Below are 15,814 nucleotides of genomic sequence, written 5' to 3'. Positions count from 1 at the left end.
AAATGCTGGTCATGCAGTGTTCTCTTTATTTTAACTTGTGCTAACCTACTTTAAAATGGCCATTGACCTTTTTTAAAGGTATAATTTTTATATTGTACTTGGCATGGTCATCAGTTTAGTTTTCCATTCAGAAAATAGGTTGGGGGTTTTAATAACATACTTCATAGGCCCTTATTTTTTATTGATAAGGTTATTTATTAGTTCTTTTCAAGATTTTTCTTGGTTGGAAAGACTACTATTTCAGTTTTCTTTGCTTCATTGCCATCTGCTATTGTCTGCTGTTTGACCACTGTATTAGATTTTCCCTTCATGTTCCTGGTGAACAATGTCTAATGATGGAGGTTGGAAGAACCATCAGGGTTACCTGGATACCACCCCAAATATCTGCCATAAATAAAGAAAACAACAGTTGCTGCATTCCTAAAGCATGCTATGTGCTGCAAGCCCCTCACTCTTAAGTGCTAGTAACTGGGAGCATTTGTTGTCATTTATGTAAATAAGGTAATAAATCATCAAATATGCAAAGCAGGACATTAAGTCATCTGCATAAAATCTCCAGATTTCAGAACATTTAGTCTCTACAAATATGGGCAGATTGTAACCAAGAAATATCTTTCCAGATGGCTTGAGCAGGTGAGGATGCAATGCCTGTGCTTTTCAGAGGAGTAGTGGTAAACTCAGACTACCTGAACTATTATCTATAGCTATAGAAACATAATAAATGGAGTTGCAGATTTTTTATTGTTGTTTAACAAACATGTTCATCTCTCCAGAGCTGCTCAGACAGCAAGGGATCAAGCATCTGACTGTTTATAGACAGTTTACACAAACTCATGCAGTCAGCATTATAGGGCACTTACTGTGCTGTAAGGACAGTATAAGGGACAGAAAGGATCAAATTCAACACCAGTCACTTGAAATTTTGACACAGAAAAGAACCTTATGCATCATATATGTTGTACTGCATAAGTAAAACTGTGCAAAATGTAAAGCTTGCTCCACTCTTATGATGCACATTTTAAGTGGAACTTAGGAGAAAAAGTATTTTTTTTTCTCTGTCATGGCCAAAACCACACAAAAATCACAGACAGCTGATCAGATTAGCTTCTTGAAATATTCATTAATGGATGTCTGAAAAATATTGCGTCTCACAAGTAGAAAAATAACATTTTATATTCTGCAGTCCACTAAGTCATCACTCCCAGGACTACACCTGAGAAAAGGACACTGGATTGGTGGAACACTCTCTGTGCCTGTCTGCAGTTTAGACAGTGTCTATAATTATTTTGCTTTTTAAAAAAGCCCCCAAATAAATGTCATTGTAATACCTGACTATAAAGGGTTCTATATCTGCTTACTTGCTTTCTGCTTTCCATAGACCTGTGGAGATTTTTCTTTACATCCAAGGTCTCTGGTGGAAAAAGACTATGGTAGTCCAGCCAAGAGTGCCAGAGCTACGGGTACCCTACAGAGCTATTCCTTCTCACCACCGTCTTCAGAGGACGACCCTTGCCTTCCCAGTGTTCTCTTTTCTCTGTAGTTTGCTCCTCCTTATGAGACTATCCACTGCAGCACCCATACCCGGGTGCTATTAATGGAGCCTTGGTGGCTGAGGAGTAGTTAAAATACTTCATGTGGGATATGAGTGAATTGCCTTCATGCCTGAAATTTGTCTTCCTTTCATTCATTTTGTGCTTACTTTTCTTACCTATTTTTTTCCCCTGTGTGGATGATGCAGAACTTCATGATGAAAGAGGAGTATTGAAAGAATGAAAAGGACTTATCTGTGCCTTGACCATATGCACAGGATTCTGTCAGTTATGGACTGTGTTTGTGTCTCCTGGCATATCCAATCTGCTCTTGCTTCCTACCTATTTCCTCTTCATTCCAGGATTTCATTCAAACCATCATAAAGGGCTGAATTTCTGTAAGGGATATTTTCTCTTTCATAAAGCTTTAAGCTCTCTGTATTTTTGATGTGTTAGAGCACTTCTAAAGGTTATTCTTTTATTAAGAGGTGGTCATTTGAAAATGATGATTGAAAAAGCTAGAGAAGGCTGCAGTTATGCTAAAACAAATTAGCAACTAACATTTGAAACTAACATTTTCTTCAGAGTAAAATGTCAGTGTAGTGTTATAAATTGTTTCTCTCCCTCCCCTTTTTATAGTGGCAATAAAGACTAAGCCAGTCATAGTTTCACTAACTTAATTTCAGGAGAGATTTTAAAATTTGGACACTTTTCTCTTTTATCAAAAAAACTACTAATGCTATGAATTTCACAAAAGATAATTTTGTGCACATTTTAAAATGCATTAAGAACCTCATATGAAATAACTGCAAATGTGGAAAGCAGTATTCACATTACTTAACAATGAAGTAATAATAGCAATGATCTGCAGTGATTTATAGCTAATGGATATTCTTTTAAGAACATATTGAGCCTAAATTCTTATTTGATTTGATTAAAAGATCAGAACAAAAGCGAAAAAAAGCTTTGAACCAAGATTGTGTGAATTTTAGCTCTTTTAGTCATTACAGCCAACTTGTGCAGCACCAAGAACAGCCAAATCACAGAACACTTTGCTAGAGTTTAGCAATAATTTAAATGTGGCATAAATATATAAATTTTTTATTCTTCTGTGAATAGCTAATAAATAGATAAAGGTAATATTCTGCAAAAAAAAAGTATTTGTCATGCGTTGCATGGGCAGCTGTTGACAGTTGATTGTTCTGTCTGGAATTGCTTAGTGATTAACATATCTCATCAGGATAAAGTACCCAGGCCTGCCATCACAGTTGGCACCAATTGGAAATCTTAGCAACAGTCTTGGCAAACATTTCAAACATTAAAGGCTGTGTTTACACACCAGTGCCCCCCCCGTTGCTTTGTTCTTCTGAAGGTGCACCCTTTGGTCTGTGCAGTTACCTAAGTGTGCCTGGGCTCCTATAACCCTTCAGGCAGGGAAGGGAACCAAGTGTAGTTGTCAAAAGGCATCCTGAGGACAGAACAACACCAGGTAAGGGATAGTGATGATGTACCTACACTGGTTTAGAAAAACCATAACCTTCATATAGTTCAATGTTTACATACACTGTAATAGTAGGCCACAGACCTGTGTACTCAGGCAGACCAGGACTTTGAAGGTCTTGTAACCAAAGCCAAATATGAGACGTATAAATGATAAAATAATAAAGAAAATTAACTTTGCCCTTACTTACAGTATTTCTGGGTTTGTGGCAGAATAAGGTATTTAGATTCTACATCTGTATATGCTTTTATCTTTAAGAAAGTCTTTGCTATGGTTTAATTTTTGAAATTCTGACAAAAAGGAAATAAAATAGACCTGAAGGGTTTTTTTCTGACTTAGGCTTTTTTCTAAAGACTTGGAACTGAGATTAAATTTTTATGGCTGAGTAGTAAATCTCTGGAACAGGATTTCCTGATATAAATGACAGCTCTACTTTAATTATAGCATCTTCCGGGCAGGTATTATATTACAGCAGGACCCTTAACAGACTCTCCTTTTTAAGACCATATTCAAAAGTAACAGGACTTGCCATAATTACAGACTACTTTCTGTTGGAGGGATTCACTTGTCTTTGAATAAATGACTAGGTACCTTTTGCATGGTTTATTTTCCCAGCAAGAATGTCTTCAGATCTGTGTGAAATGTTTTAAAATGGGTCTCAATATATTGAATGTGAAGCTTCTTCTGTACTATGCAACTATTTCAGAAATCATATATGGAGAAATAAAGCACTGGTACATTCTTCTAAGAAAGCTTTAACATCTGCAAAATTAACTTGTCACTAATTTTGCATGCTTCAGTTACTAGAAAATGTAGCTCTCTGAAGCACCAAGCTTTTTATTTTTTATTATTACATTACATACCTATCTGTGACTTGCATCTGAAATTGTTTTCATCACTGATCTTGTTCTTTTGGTGCCTATACATTTATTTCACATTTCATGCTGAAAATGTTATGCCATCTGGTTACTTGCGTAATTTTGTAAAGAGAAAACTTCATTAATTTGCAGTTTTAACTTCTGCACCTGCAACTTCCATTTACTGGTGTTGCAGTTGTTGCCTGTCAGTAGTTTAGAAAGAGTCTGCTGAAGTAGAAATATTTCTGTATACGTGCCTTTCTCTCTTTAGATAATTTCAGGCCAAAGTTTGGGAGAGGATTTGGTCAGGCTGAGAAAACATCACATCCTGAACCGTACAGCATCAACTCCCGATTTTTCCTGGTTCACATATGAGGGATCCTCTCCCCTCCCTGGTTCTTTATGTGCAAATGTAAACTAGAACTCCATGGTTGCCCAAAAAAGGAAATTTCAAGCTTTGCAAATGCTTTGTTTGGATTAATAACATCTATAGTCACGTTTCTTTTATCCCGGAGGGCACAAACATTGCTGAAGTTAATAGTGGTATCATAACCTATTTAATATGCTATGGTAAAAATGCCTTCTGTTAGCTAACTCTTAACAAATTCTTGTTGTCATATTTCAGCAGTAATTTATTTTCTAGGCAGGAAAGAGGAGAGGTTAGTTTTGAACCTAAAAGGACAGTGTTTTAAGCAGGGTATGGAAAGTGTATGGTTTTCTAAAAATACTACTTGTTTACATATATGTGATTATTCAAAATCATAGACTGCATTGTTGGTCCCTTAATATTGATTTCCTCTGCATGAGGCTGTGACAGTTTATTCATTGACCCAAAGCACTAGAAGACTTCCTACAGCATTTTATGAAAACCTGACAAACTGAACTGCTTTTTGCTTAATGGTGTGTTACATCAATATGATGTCTCTACCTAGCTGAAGTTGGCTATCTGAAATCTAAGGGAAAAGGGGCTGGGCTTGTTTTGGACTTTGTGTTTGGGGTTTTTTTTTTTTGTTTGTTTATTTTTGGTTTTGTGGGTTTGTTTTGGGTTTTTTTAAAGTAGTTCAAAAGAGTAACTTGGGGTTTCAAAAAGCCTGAGAGCTGATGAAAGACTTGCTCCCTGGGGAGCTTCATTAAGAACCTGTGATGGAGAGGGAGGGATTGGCAGGAAGAGACCTGCCCCACAGTCGGGAGGAGCCCAGGCCTCCAGGGCAGCGGGGCTGGGGAGAGAGGAGCTGTGCAGTTGGGATGTGGGTGATGGGGAGCTGGCAGCAACCCTGGGCTGCACGCTCATGGCTGTTCCAGCCTAGAGTGCACTGCTTTACTGTGTCTACATCCAGCCTGAAACAGTCAGCTAAGCAACCTCAGCTTATGTTCTGGAATGGTTTATTTCAGGGTTTGGGGGGATTTTGGGGTGGTTTTTTTGGTGTTTTGGTTTTTGGGGGATTAGTGGCTTTTATTAAGGGTTTGATGCTCATAGCTGGAATCACCAGCTTCACATCTCAGAGCCTTTAAAACAAACAAACAAACTGGACTTTTTTTTTTGGGAACACTCTGCCAGTCTGCAGGAAGCTAAAACAGACAAATTACCAGAGAGGAAGCAAATGCTCTCAGAAATGGAAGTCAGGCATGGGAAAATTTAATTGCTGGGACTTTGGAGAAAGGTTGTACATCTACCATTGGACAGATTTAAAGATATTTAAGCTTCCAGATTATAAATAGCCACTGAATAAATTCAATAATACAGAATGACAAAACTCTGGGGGGTGGGAAGGCACTTCTGGAAATTGTCTAGTCCACCCCCAGGTCAGGCAGACTCAGCTGCAGCAGGCAGGTCAGGGCTGTGCCTGGTTGGGTGCTGCTTATCTCCAAGGATGGAGACTTCATTACCTCCCCGGCCAGCTTGTGCCAGTGTCTGACCACCTTCACTCTATAAAAGGCCTAAAGTTCGTTCTTTCCCCTGGTTTCAATTTGCACTCATTGTCTCTGGTCCTTCGCTGGGCAGCACTGAGAACAGCCCACTCCCTCCCTTTATCCCCACATCAGATGTTCATGCACATGTAAGATGCCTCCTGCAGGCTGAGCAGGCACAGCTCTCTCAGCCTCTCCTCACGTGACACCGTGCCATCAGGCACTGAGATATTACTGAAAATGGTCATCTTTGACTGGAGTATTCCAGGAATTTCCCATGTTTGAGGAACATATTTGACTCACCCCATTTTTGCAGGGCTGTATCTCTGCTGTGAGACAAAGAGCTTCTTTCTTGTCAAAACCAGGATGTTGCTGCTGTCTTTCAGTGGAGAAGTGTCACCTTGGCATCCAAATGGCCAACTTAGGGCCTTTCCTGTCAAAAGCTGATGGATAGAGCTCCCTTTCCCCATCTTTTTTGCTATGTTGCTCGAGAGAGCCTTAGGAAAATCTTGAATTCACTATGTCCTTGCTTTGCTTAGAAATTAAATTATTTTAAGTTTACAGGTAACATGACCATCTAGTTAGATTCTCCTTCACAGATGAGGCCATTCTTTCTATGAGCAACCTGTGATAAGGGTGCTTAGTTTGGGTGAATGTGTAATGTACAGAAATCTCAGTTGGATTTTGCTTTAGCAGTAGTGATTCAAAAACTGAAATACTATTTTTGTAGTCACTCAGGACTGGATTTTATTTCACAATTGTTCTGTGTTTGGCAGAATTAAAATACGTCTTTGTAGTGTCAGAGGCATTATTGTCACTGCTCAAAAACTCTTTTTAAGCATACAGCACTTGTGTCTGCTTACACAATGAGAAATCATAATGGAAGATATTAAAAACTACTATTGGTCAAGCAGTCCAAGATCTTGAGAGGGAATGACAGTACTTCTTAGGCTCAGTACAACTGACCTCTCACATACATACTGGCTTTCAGATTTTCTCTTCCTTCTTCACTCATTCTTTACTCCAGTTACATGATTAACTCTCCATTCATCATCTTGTTTCACCCCTGTTTGTGTTCTTCATTGTCTTCTGCATGACCTGCTGTGCCTGAGCACTGCTAATGAGCTGAGTTACACTCATGCCTGTCAGGTTCCTCCTTGTGAGTAGAAATCTTCCCACTCAGAGTTCCTTCTGTATTGACAAGATAATATGCAGAATAATATCACAGCAAGGCTTACTGTATTGAACGTAATCTGGCCCATTCTTGATGGGACAGCAAAGCAATAGACACCATGCTTTATAGAGAAGGCATAAACAATTATCTATTTAATGTGGGATTCTTGGAAAAAAAATGGAAATAACTTGCAAAAATGTTTTACTGCATTGTACAGTTGCCATCTCTGAAAACAAGGAATGGCTGTAATAATTTAGTCATGTTTTGCTTTCTTTTTGCTTGTTAAGCATTTCTCCTAAATATCTATTAGTACTTTAGCTTATGTAATATTGATTTGCTTATGTTCATTCTAGTTTTGAAATAAAGTGGACCCTCATAATCTGTTAGAGATGCAGCATTCTGTTTGCTTAGGATATTGAGAAATACATTTTAAAATTCAGCATGAAGATTTTACTGTAACTGTAGCTGTGATGTTTTCTTTTGTTTGCCCTGTGTTGTTTTTCTTTAGAAGTTCTTTCCAAAATTATGGTGAATGGAATTTTCTTTTCATGTGACCAAATGCTCTTTGTCTTGGCAGCATTCACAAGCACAGAGCTGGCAGAGAAAGTTAGGCAGGATTTGCCTGGGCATTTTCAAAGAAGAGCACCCAGGAATTGAGATTTGAAATAATGTAGCCTGAGGTCAGGAACTTTTTCTTTAGAGAGTCAGTAAAGAACATGATTGTCTGTAGTGTGCAAGAAGCCAGGGATTTTCTAGATATATATATATAGCAGTGAAATAGGAAAGTATAATGGGCTGTATTCTGTGCAGTGTTGCTTCCTAAACAACGCCAGTTAATAATAAGGGATTTGGACCATTTTTCAAAGAGAGATGATATTTGCTGTCAATCCTTCCTTTCTTTTGGTGAGTCAGATAATACAGTGCTAGGAGAATATGCATCATTTAATCCAATTTAAGCTTGCACTGTGCTTAACTCAAAGACAAATGTGTTCTTGACATCAGGCATTTACCATATAGCACTGAAACAGTGTGATTTTGGCGCACTGTGAAGAAATCTGCTGAAACAAGAAAGTGTTTGTTTGAGAGAGAGGGTTGGGAGAGGAATGCGGGAGGGTCCCACATGCAGAGGTAAACCCTGCGCCTGGGTGGTTTTTCACGTTATACCTGCATAGGTGGAGCATTCCCCTCATGCCAGGGTGCTCTCAGTGCACACCAGGAGCTCAGGACAGTCCCTGGAAGAGCATCTGCTCCCCACAGCGTGGTTGGGACTCAGCACTGGGACAGAGTCATCTGTTTTACCCCAGCACACATTTGCATTCCACAGGTCTGGGAAACTGCGTGACCACCCAACGCTTGGTGTTTAAAACTGATCGGGCTGGCAGCACAGCACTTCACATCCAGCTGCGCTGCACACACAAACTCCCCAGCCTCTGTGCTGGAAAGTGAGCTGCGAAGGATTTTTTTAGGAATTGCTTTCGGAGCAGGTACATTCCTGCACAGGCAGGATGTCCAAACCTTCTCGGTTGGCTCGACCTGTGTCAGCTAGTACAGCTCCTAAATCGCCTTTGTCCAGGAAAGAAGATTTTAACAGCCGATCACGAAAAATTAGGCTAGGTGAAAAGATTTTGAGAGCTGGCAGCGAAGGAAACCTGGTTAAACAGCATCAGCAAGAGCAGGTGGAAATCACAGAAGGGCTTGTGCCACGGAGGGCTCCTTTCCTGAAAGGTAACTGGTTATTTCATGCTGCAAAGGAAAAAAAAAAGCATTTGCAATCTTTGTGCTTTTAATAAACCCCAAACATCAATTATGCTATAATAGGGGTATATGTGTGTATGTGTGTGTGTACTGTTTCTAAATGACAGATTCTTGTACATAAAGCATTTGTTTTGAAAATAAAAGGGCTCAAAACATTTTTGTTGTTCAGTTTTGGCTGGGTGCTGTATACAAGCTAAAAATGTTTAGCTGTCAAACTGGTAAATCACAATCTTTTACAGTCTAAATGTGCCACTGTATTGTGAAGCTTTATTTGAAATAATGATTTGAAATTATTAGCAAGTGTGAACAAGATTAAATAGAGAAAAATAAAGAGAAAATAGACATCAGTGCAGGCACAGAATCTTTCAACCCTGCAAGTAAAAGTCTTCTTCGTGGGTCCTAACAAGGCAGCTGTGACTATTTCTTGCATAAAAATTAAACAGATCAAGTGTATTTGGAAAGGCTTATATGCTTTCAGAATGCAAACAAATGTGGAGGATAATATAAGATTACAATCTGCTTTCACTGATCTGTTGAGCAATGGGCTGCAGAAACATTGTTTCTTTTTAACTTAGTTTTTGTGACAGTACTCCTTAGAACTGAATTTAAAAGTAGCCATTTAATCCGCATGGTGTAAAATGGGAGTAAGTTGTCATTCTATCAGGAAATAAAAGTAGTAGTATTCTAATTGTACTCTTCATGAAGTTTATATTTAAATATGAACAAGAAGCAGAATCCTTTCAATACAGAATAGAAATGTCCCTCCATCCTAAATCCACAGGAAAAAGAAGTGTAGATTATAGACCTTTGTAACTTGAAACTGTACTTTCATTTCACACACATGGTATCCAAGGTCACAGTTTTTATTCCCACCTGAATAAGGTTTAAAAGAATTTTTTTTTCCTGCAGTATGACTTTTATTATTTCACAAAGAAGGAAAAAGTGATGACACCTAGTCTTACTCAGGGAGATGGATGATCTGTTTGTTTCTACAAAGGAAACTGGGTTTGAAGCACTTTATTAATGGCAGAAGAGAGCAAATAGAAAAGCTGGAGGTGGGAGGGCTTAAATTTCTGGTCTCACTCACAGAACATCTTGCTTATTTAGCAATGTAATGTGAAAACTCATTTTTGATCTTGAGATGTATTGCAAGAAAGTTTATTCCAAAAAAAACAGATGTACAATTCTTTTTGCCCTGGTAACCAATATTTATTGATTTTATAGTAAATGATGTTTCATAGTCAAGTTTTTAAAATTTGAAAACTTTCACAGAAAATCCTGCAACAGTATGTTTTTCACCAAGCTAAAGTTTTTTAAATGGCAGTTTGTGTTCTCTCATTTATTGAGAAAAGGAAATCATGTGGGATATACAGAACAGAAAGTGTGTCCTTTTAAGAGATGTGATTTTTATGGCACTCTCAATTCCTTTATCACCTTACTCACTTTTTCAAGGTGTTCTTGGGCTATGTAATGCTTTGCAACTTAAAGCAAGGGTTGCAGTCACTCCTTAGAGTTTTGGGTGAAATTTCTCTAAAACAGAAATCTAGTGTCTATCAGTAGTGCTGCAACATGGCATGTGCTTTTAGTATTTATAGCTTACACTTACTGTCTTTTTGAGCATGAGTTAAACCCTGTTAAGTACTGGCTTTCTGCACTGGGATGGTTGTTTTACTTTAGGCAAGATGTTACTGTGAGTTGTTTTTGTAAGAGATGTTGAAGAACAAATATTGATATTTCTGAAGGGAGCATACTATAAGGGTGATGGAAATGCAGAGTGTGGTTTTTTCCCTCTGGAAATGGGACTGACCGGATGACCCCCAATAAAGTCCAAACATTGGCCAAAGTGATTTGAAAGATGTTTTGTGAGAAGCTGGTACAGACCTGGATGGTGGAAGGGCACCAGATATGGCAGAAGCCAAAAGAAGCAGTGAAGGGTGTAGAGGCCACAAGGCAGTGCCCTGGGGCAAGGCTGAGTAATACAAGAGAGCATGAGCAGCAGCCAAGGATGTTTCTGTGGTCTTGAAGTGGTAAAGAGGAAAAGTGGAAGAGGTGGCAGAGGGCAGGGATAGCCTGAATGAGATGGCTGAAGTAGGAAGATGAAGTGAGGGGAGGCAGAAAGTTCCTGTGGGAAGAAGACTGGGGCTTGGAGGAGAAAAAGAAGGCAAAGGAGGATTGGCTTTTAGGTGGGTCAAAGGGGCAGGAATGGAGAAGTGGGAGAAGGAGGCTCTGTTAGGTGGGGAGTGGGGTCCTGAACAACCTCACATGGAAGAGGGATTTGACCAAATTTCATTCTTTGTTGTGTAATGTCAGTGAAACCCCATGGCTGTGTGTGTGCGCTATACCTTAAAATCCTGGTCTGTGCACAGAAGATCAAGCTGGGTTGTCTGGATTATTTTGTACTGGTGAACTTCACATGTCTTCACGTGAAGCAACATTACACTATTTCTGGTTTCTTTGAAAGTTTTAAATTAATAACAAAGAGATAACATGCTTGAGTGGTGCTAGCAGACTACAATCCAGCAAAGCTCAGTGCTTAACAGATAGGAAATACAAAATTTTGGCTATAATTTTAATAGGACTGTAAAGTATGATGACTCATTTTAATTACATTATATGTTGGGGGGGCGGGGGGGTTCTACAGAATTCTTGCCCTGTTTTGTGCAAGACGAGTTGTGCTTAACTGAGAAGTTGGGTTCAATTAGCAGGGGGGCAGCTCATGGCAGAGACAACAGTAGTCCTTGTAGGTACTGCCATTAAAGGTCAGAGTGGAACTCTGCCTCTGCCACTGAGGTCTGTGTGGCGTAGACAGACATACTGCTTCAACTTTCACTAGGGAATGCTGGCTGTATGGATTGGTTTTTTTTGGTTTAGTTGTTGGATGTGCAAATCTGAGACTATGGGTTCTGATTTGCAGAGCTGAAACCACGTAACAGTAACTGAAGTCAGTGTCAGCTGCAATTTTATTGCATGAAATACTGTCTAATGCAAAGGACTCAAGAAGGTCATCTCGTACTTACCTGTTACTCTTCATCTGAATTTAATGGACAACTTTGACCATAATTTCTCTAGATGCCAGGTTCATCTTGCTAAAAGAAGAAGGAAGTAGAAGAATAAGATTCTTAATTTTTAATTAGGAATACTTTGACCCAGGCTACAAAATTTGTTGCTTGGTCTTCAGATAAAGACCTGACAAGTGTGCAGTACATGAGCCCCAAGTCCACATCCAGAATAGCCAAGATGAATAATTTGCTTCCATGCGTATGAAATGAGTCCTGTTGATTTTGTGAGGAGAACAAGGCGATGGCCATATGAAGGATGGGATGGGGTTGTGATTAAGGAAAGTCTGTAATGCAATGCATGTGTACAGGGAGTGGGAAACAGGGTTGCAGAGACAGTCTGAGTTTTCTCACTTCCCATCTGGAAATTTCTTTGTAAACTGAACATCATTTTAGGATTTGCTGGTTTAAAGAAAAAAATGAAGATAGGTAAACCTTTCTTTTTTAATTTTCACTTTCGTGACTGAATCAATTAAAATAGGATTTTTTCTCCTCTGGGATGTGTTACTGATTGGAGAAATTTATGAATTTCTGTTACCCATACTTTCCTCCAAGAAAAGCAGAGAATATACTAATGTCTGCCTTTTCAGTTTCCTTTCTCTGTGCCCTTTTATTGAGTTTTGATATTTGCTTTAATATTTGCCTTCACATCGTTTCACTTTGCTTTATTTTTCACTCCATTTTCTCCATTACAGTTTCCTCCCTGGTTTCTCCTCTGCACTTTACTTTGCAGTTCATGGTGCTTGGAATGCAAGGCCAATACTTTTAGACTAAACCTTTTGGTGTCTCATATTCAGTTGGATCCAAAACTAGACAAAACCTGTTTGTTCCATCTCTGGTTATTAAATGGGGGCCAGAGGACTTTGGGGATATAGTGGGATTCATATCTACAGCCTCTTCATGCAAAGCAAGCAATAATAGCACCATAGAAAGTGGAAGTAATTACATTTTCCCTATTTTGTTTTTATGACAAACTCCAAAGACTATACAACCCATATGTGTATTATTAATTACCTCCAAGAACATTATGGTTTTCAAATAGATATAGAATAATGGCCAAAGTTTGGAAATTATTCTTTCTGACGTTCGAGTAATATCTGTGGAATGTTTAAGGCCAAGAACTTTATTTGTCAGGAACTTCCATCTCACAGCATTTCCTGACAGGGATGTACCTACAAATACAGAACACATGTCAGAGTAGGGGTTTGCCGTCCAAGGAAGTTCATTATTAAAAGAATAGCAAAGCAAAGAATGTTTGTATTTAGCCTACAGTATTTTTGTTTCCTCTGCAACTGTTTTAGATTCATCAGGGCAGAGAACACAGATCCTGTAAATACAGTACTTGTATATACAAATGTTCATTATCTCACAAATTTAATGCTAGCTCTCTTCTTAACTACCAGTACGTTTTTTTCTCAATTTGAAATGCAGCATTTTTACTGTGATCTTAAAAAAAAAAAAAATCAGAAATTTTATTGTCTTTTAGAGTAGTCTGAAAAACTATAGTGAAACTAGGGTTGGTATCAGATGTACAACATAATACAGTTAGTGGCTCAGAATTTTGAGCTTGAGACACATAGCTTTGGTGACCTAAAGGGACTCTATTATTTCATTTTACTATCTTAATATTGGAAATAGAGAAATAACATGGGCTGTTAGATTACAAAATAATTCTAGATTAGATATCCAAGCTGGAGAAGAATATTATTAAGATAACTCTTGGAATTATATAGTTGCAGTGTAGAAACAGAGATCAGGTATGAGACAGTAGACATTCTTTCAATTGCCTACATGAACATTTATTTCTATAGCTGCTGAAGTATGACTTCACCTGGAGGGTTAACAAGGCAGCTGAACATGCCTCCTTCCAGTTAAGATTATGCAGTATAAAAACTGGAGTTATGGTTATTGAAAACTGAATGTCTGGACATTTGTTTAGGTAATGAATGATTGGCCTACCTATGTTCTTATTTGCCCTGAGATCATGACTCAAGCATAAAGTATACTTTAGCTACTTTTTAAAGCATGATTTCTTACAAAAATTGGTCATGTCAGAAATACCTGGCAGGCTTTCTTTCATTGGTAACCTTTTACCCATTACCTGAATTTGTGCAATTATGATGGAGAGGTAAGGGTCTCAAAAATACTGCATTTCTGTGATATACTGTATACACTGTAGCTTTGTAGGATACTCTGTTCTGTACCTGACAATTTGCTGGCTGGGTGGAGAAGGAAGACCTGATTGATAACTGTGTTCAGCGAAAAGCTGCAGTGTGTGCTCAACTCTTCTTGCACATCAGAGAGTTCACGTGTGGGTGACACCTCATAAAAACCATACCCCAGGGACAAGCTCAGGCTGGAGCTCACAGCTCCCATAATTCACTAGAGAAGAAAATTCAGACTGTGGATGAGATTGCATGAATTCTGATGGAAACGTTTTGAAATTGAATGTATACTGCAGCCTAAGTATAATTCAGTTTACCAAGTCAGTAGTCAATCCCAAATAAAAAATAATAGAAGAAAAAGCTGCTTTGGAAACCAAGTTACAGTAGTTGCATGGCTTACAGAACTATTTTTCAATTGCAAAAAGTATTTTTTTAATTTTAAAAAGGCGCTTTAAAATTTTTCCTCTGGGACCTGGCAGGAAAAGAAGGAGAGCTCTATACATCCCCTTGGGAAGCTCAGAATCTTCTGTTTGTTTTACTATAAGGGCATAAGGGAAGAACAAAAACGTCACCAATTCTCTCCACAGCTCTAAAAAAGCTTAAACAATATAGATAAGGGAATTTTGGAGAGGTTACAATTTTGGGGGAAAATAAGTATAATTTTTTGAAGGTTAATTTTTCCTTAAATGGTCTTTCTGAAATCTGTCAGAAGTTTTGAAGTTTAGATTAAATTAAGCAAATGAATAGATGGCACGGATTGTGGGTATTTAAATGTTCCTCATTAGGTTCTTGTTCCATAAAGCAATTTATCAATATCACTTTGACATGTTTAGGACGTAGGTATATATTTCATACTGAGTATATAACTTCTCATGTATATACAAAATTTACAGCAGTGTAAGAATGTCACCTAAGTGGCATGACTTAATTGGAACCATAGTACTTCAGTATTAGACATTTCAGTATGTGTCAGTCAAACAGTAACATGCAAATCTGTACTAATTTTGCAAAATTTGAATGAGAAGGCTCAGAAATGTTAGTCCTACTGTCAAAATCCCCTCAAGCCTGGCTGTTACTGTGAAAAAGGATTTTTTTCTATCCAGAATTGACCCTATTAATATAGGATGCATAATTTTTGAGTGTCCCCTTTTATCAAAACAAGAGCTAGTGTTTTGAATTGAAAGCATGACTTTCAGATTTATCCATTTATTTAATGCTGTGGATATTCTAGTAGATTAAAAAGTTACTTGTGAGTTCTGTTTTAGTTTATTTGTATGATGTCAAGACAGGAGCTGGTCTACAGTTGAGAGGTTTTTGACTGAAAGTGGAAAGAACATCGCTGAAATATGATAAAAAGAAATTCCAATGATCATGTATTTAACATTCTTTGTACTTGATAAGCTTGTGTATCTTTTCTTTTTTGGTGGATGGACTCTAGTATCCTTCCAGGCTGAAATTCAACTCCTTTCTCTACCTGTTGTTATTCTTATCTGCTAATTAAGTGATGAGACGGATCGAACTTTCTTTAATTTTCAAGTTAGCTCACATCATCCTCTGCAATGGGATTTTTCAAAGCTGGACATGGTGCTCCAATCACTGAGTACAGTGGAAGGATTATGTTACAATTATTGCAGATAAATGTTTATAAATCCTAGTGCAAGTACAGTTTTTCTTGCACAATGGCATGGTAATGTTTTAAGCTTCTGATTAACTCTAGAGCCATTTTTGCTGTTAATCATCTTTTAACTTTAGGCATTAAGGGTTTCCCCCTGACCCAGAAAGACAATCATTCTAGCTGATCTTAATTCCTAAATCCTTTCTAGTATTATAAGTCTAGACACAACATCAGCTCTTTCCAAATATTCTGGT

General features: G+C 38.1%; 1 protein-coding gene across 11 annotated transcripts in view; it reads left to right on the top strand.

The window, feature by feature from the left end:
• Positions 1–15,814, top strand: part of KIAA1217 (KIAA1217 ortholog) — a 366,730-nt gene that overhangs the window by 126,120 nt on the left and 224,796 nt on the right. For 2 of the 11 annotated variants that reach the window (XM_048294930.1, XM_048294961.1), the window contains exon 1: positions 8,361–8,694. The exons of 1 other annotated variant lie outside the window; for it this stretch is intronic. In XM_048294930.1, the coding sequence (XP_048150887.1) occupies positions 8,475–8,694 (220 nt within the window). In that variant the 5' untranslated portion in view covers positions 8,361–8,474. Of the gene's footprint in view, positions 1–8,359; positions 8,695–15,814 lie in introns of those variants that run through there. 8 more of the 11 variants (XM_048294921.1, XM_048294912.1, XM_048294954.1 and 5 more) reach the window with 6 other exon arrangements.

Source organism: Corvus hawaiiensis, chromosome 1, assembly GCF_020740725.1.
Source record: "Corvus hawaiiensis isolate bCorHaw1 chromosome 1, bCorHaw1.pri.cur, whole genome shotgun sequence".
Lineage (NCBI taxonomy): Eukaryota > Metazoa > Chordata > Aves > Passeriformes > Corvidae > Corvus > Corvus hawaiiensis.
Note: the sequence above shows the minus strand (reverse complement) of the source record. Positions and strands in the feature narration are given on the sequence as shown.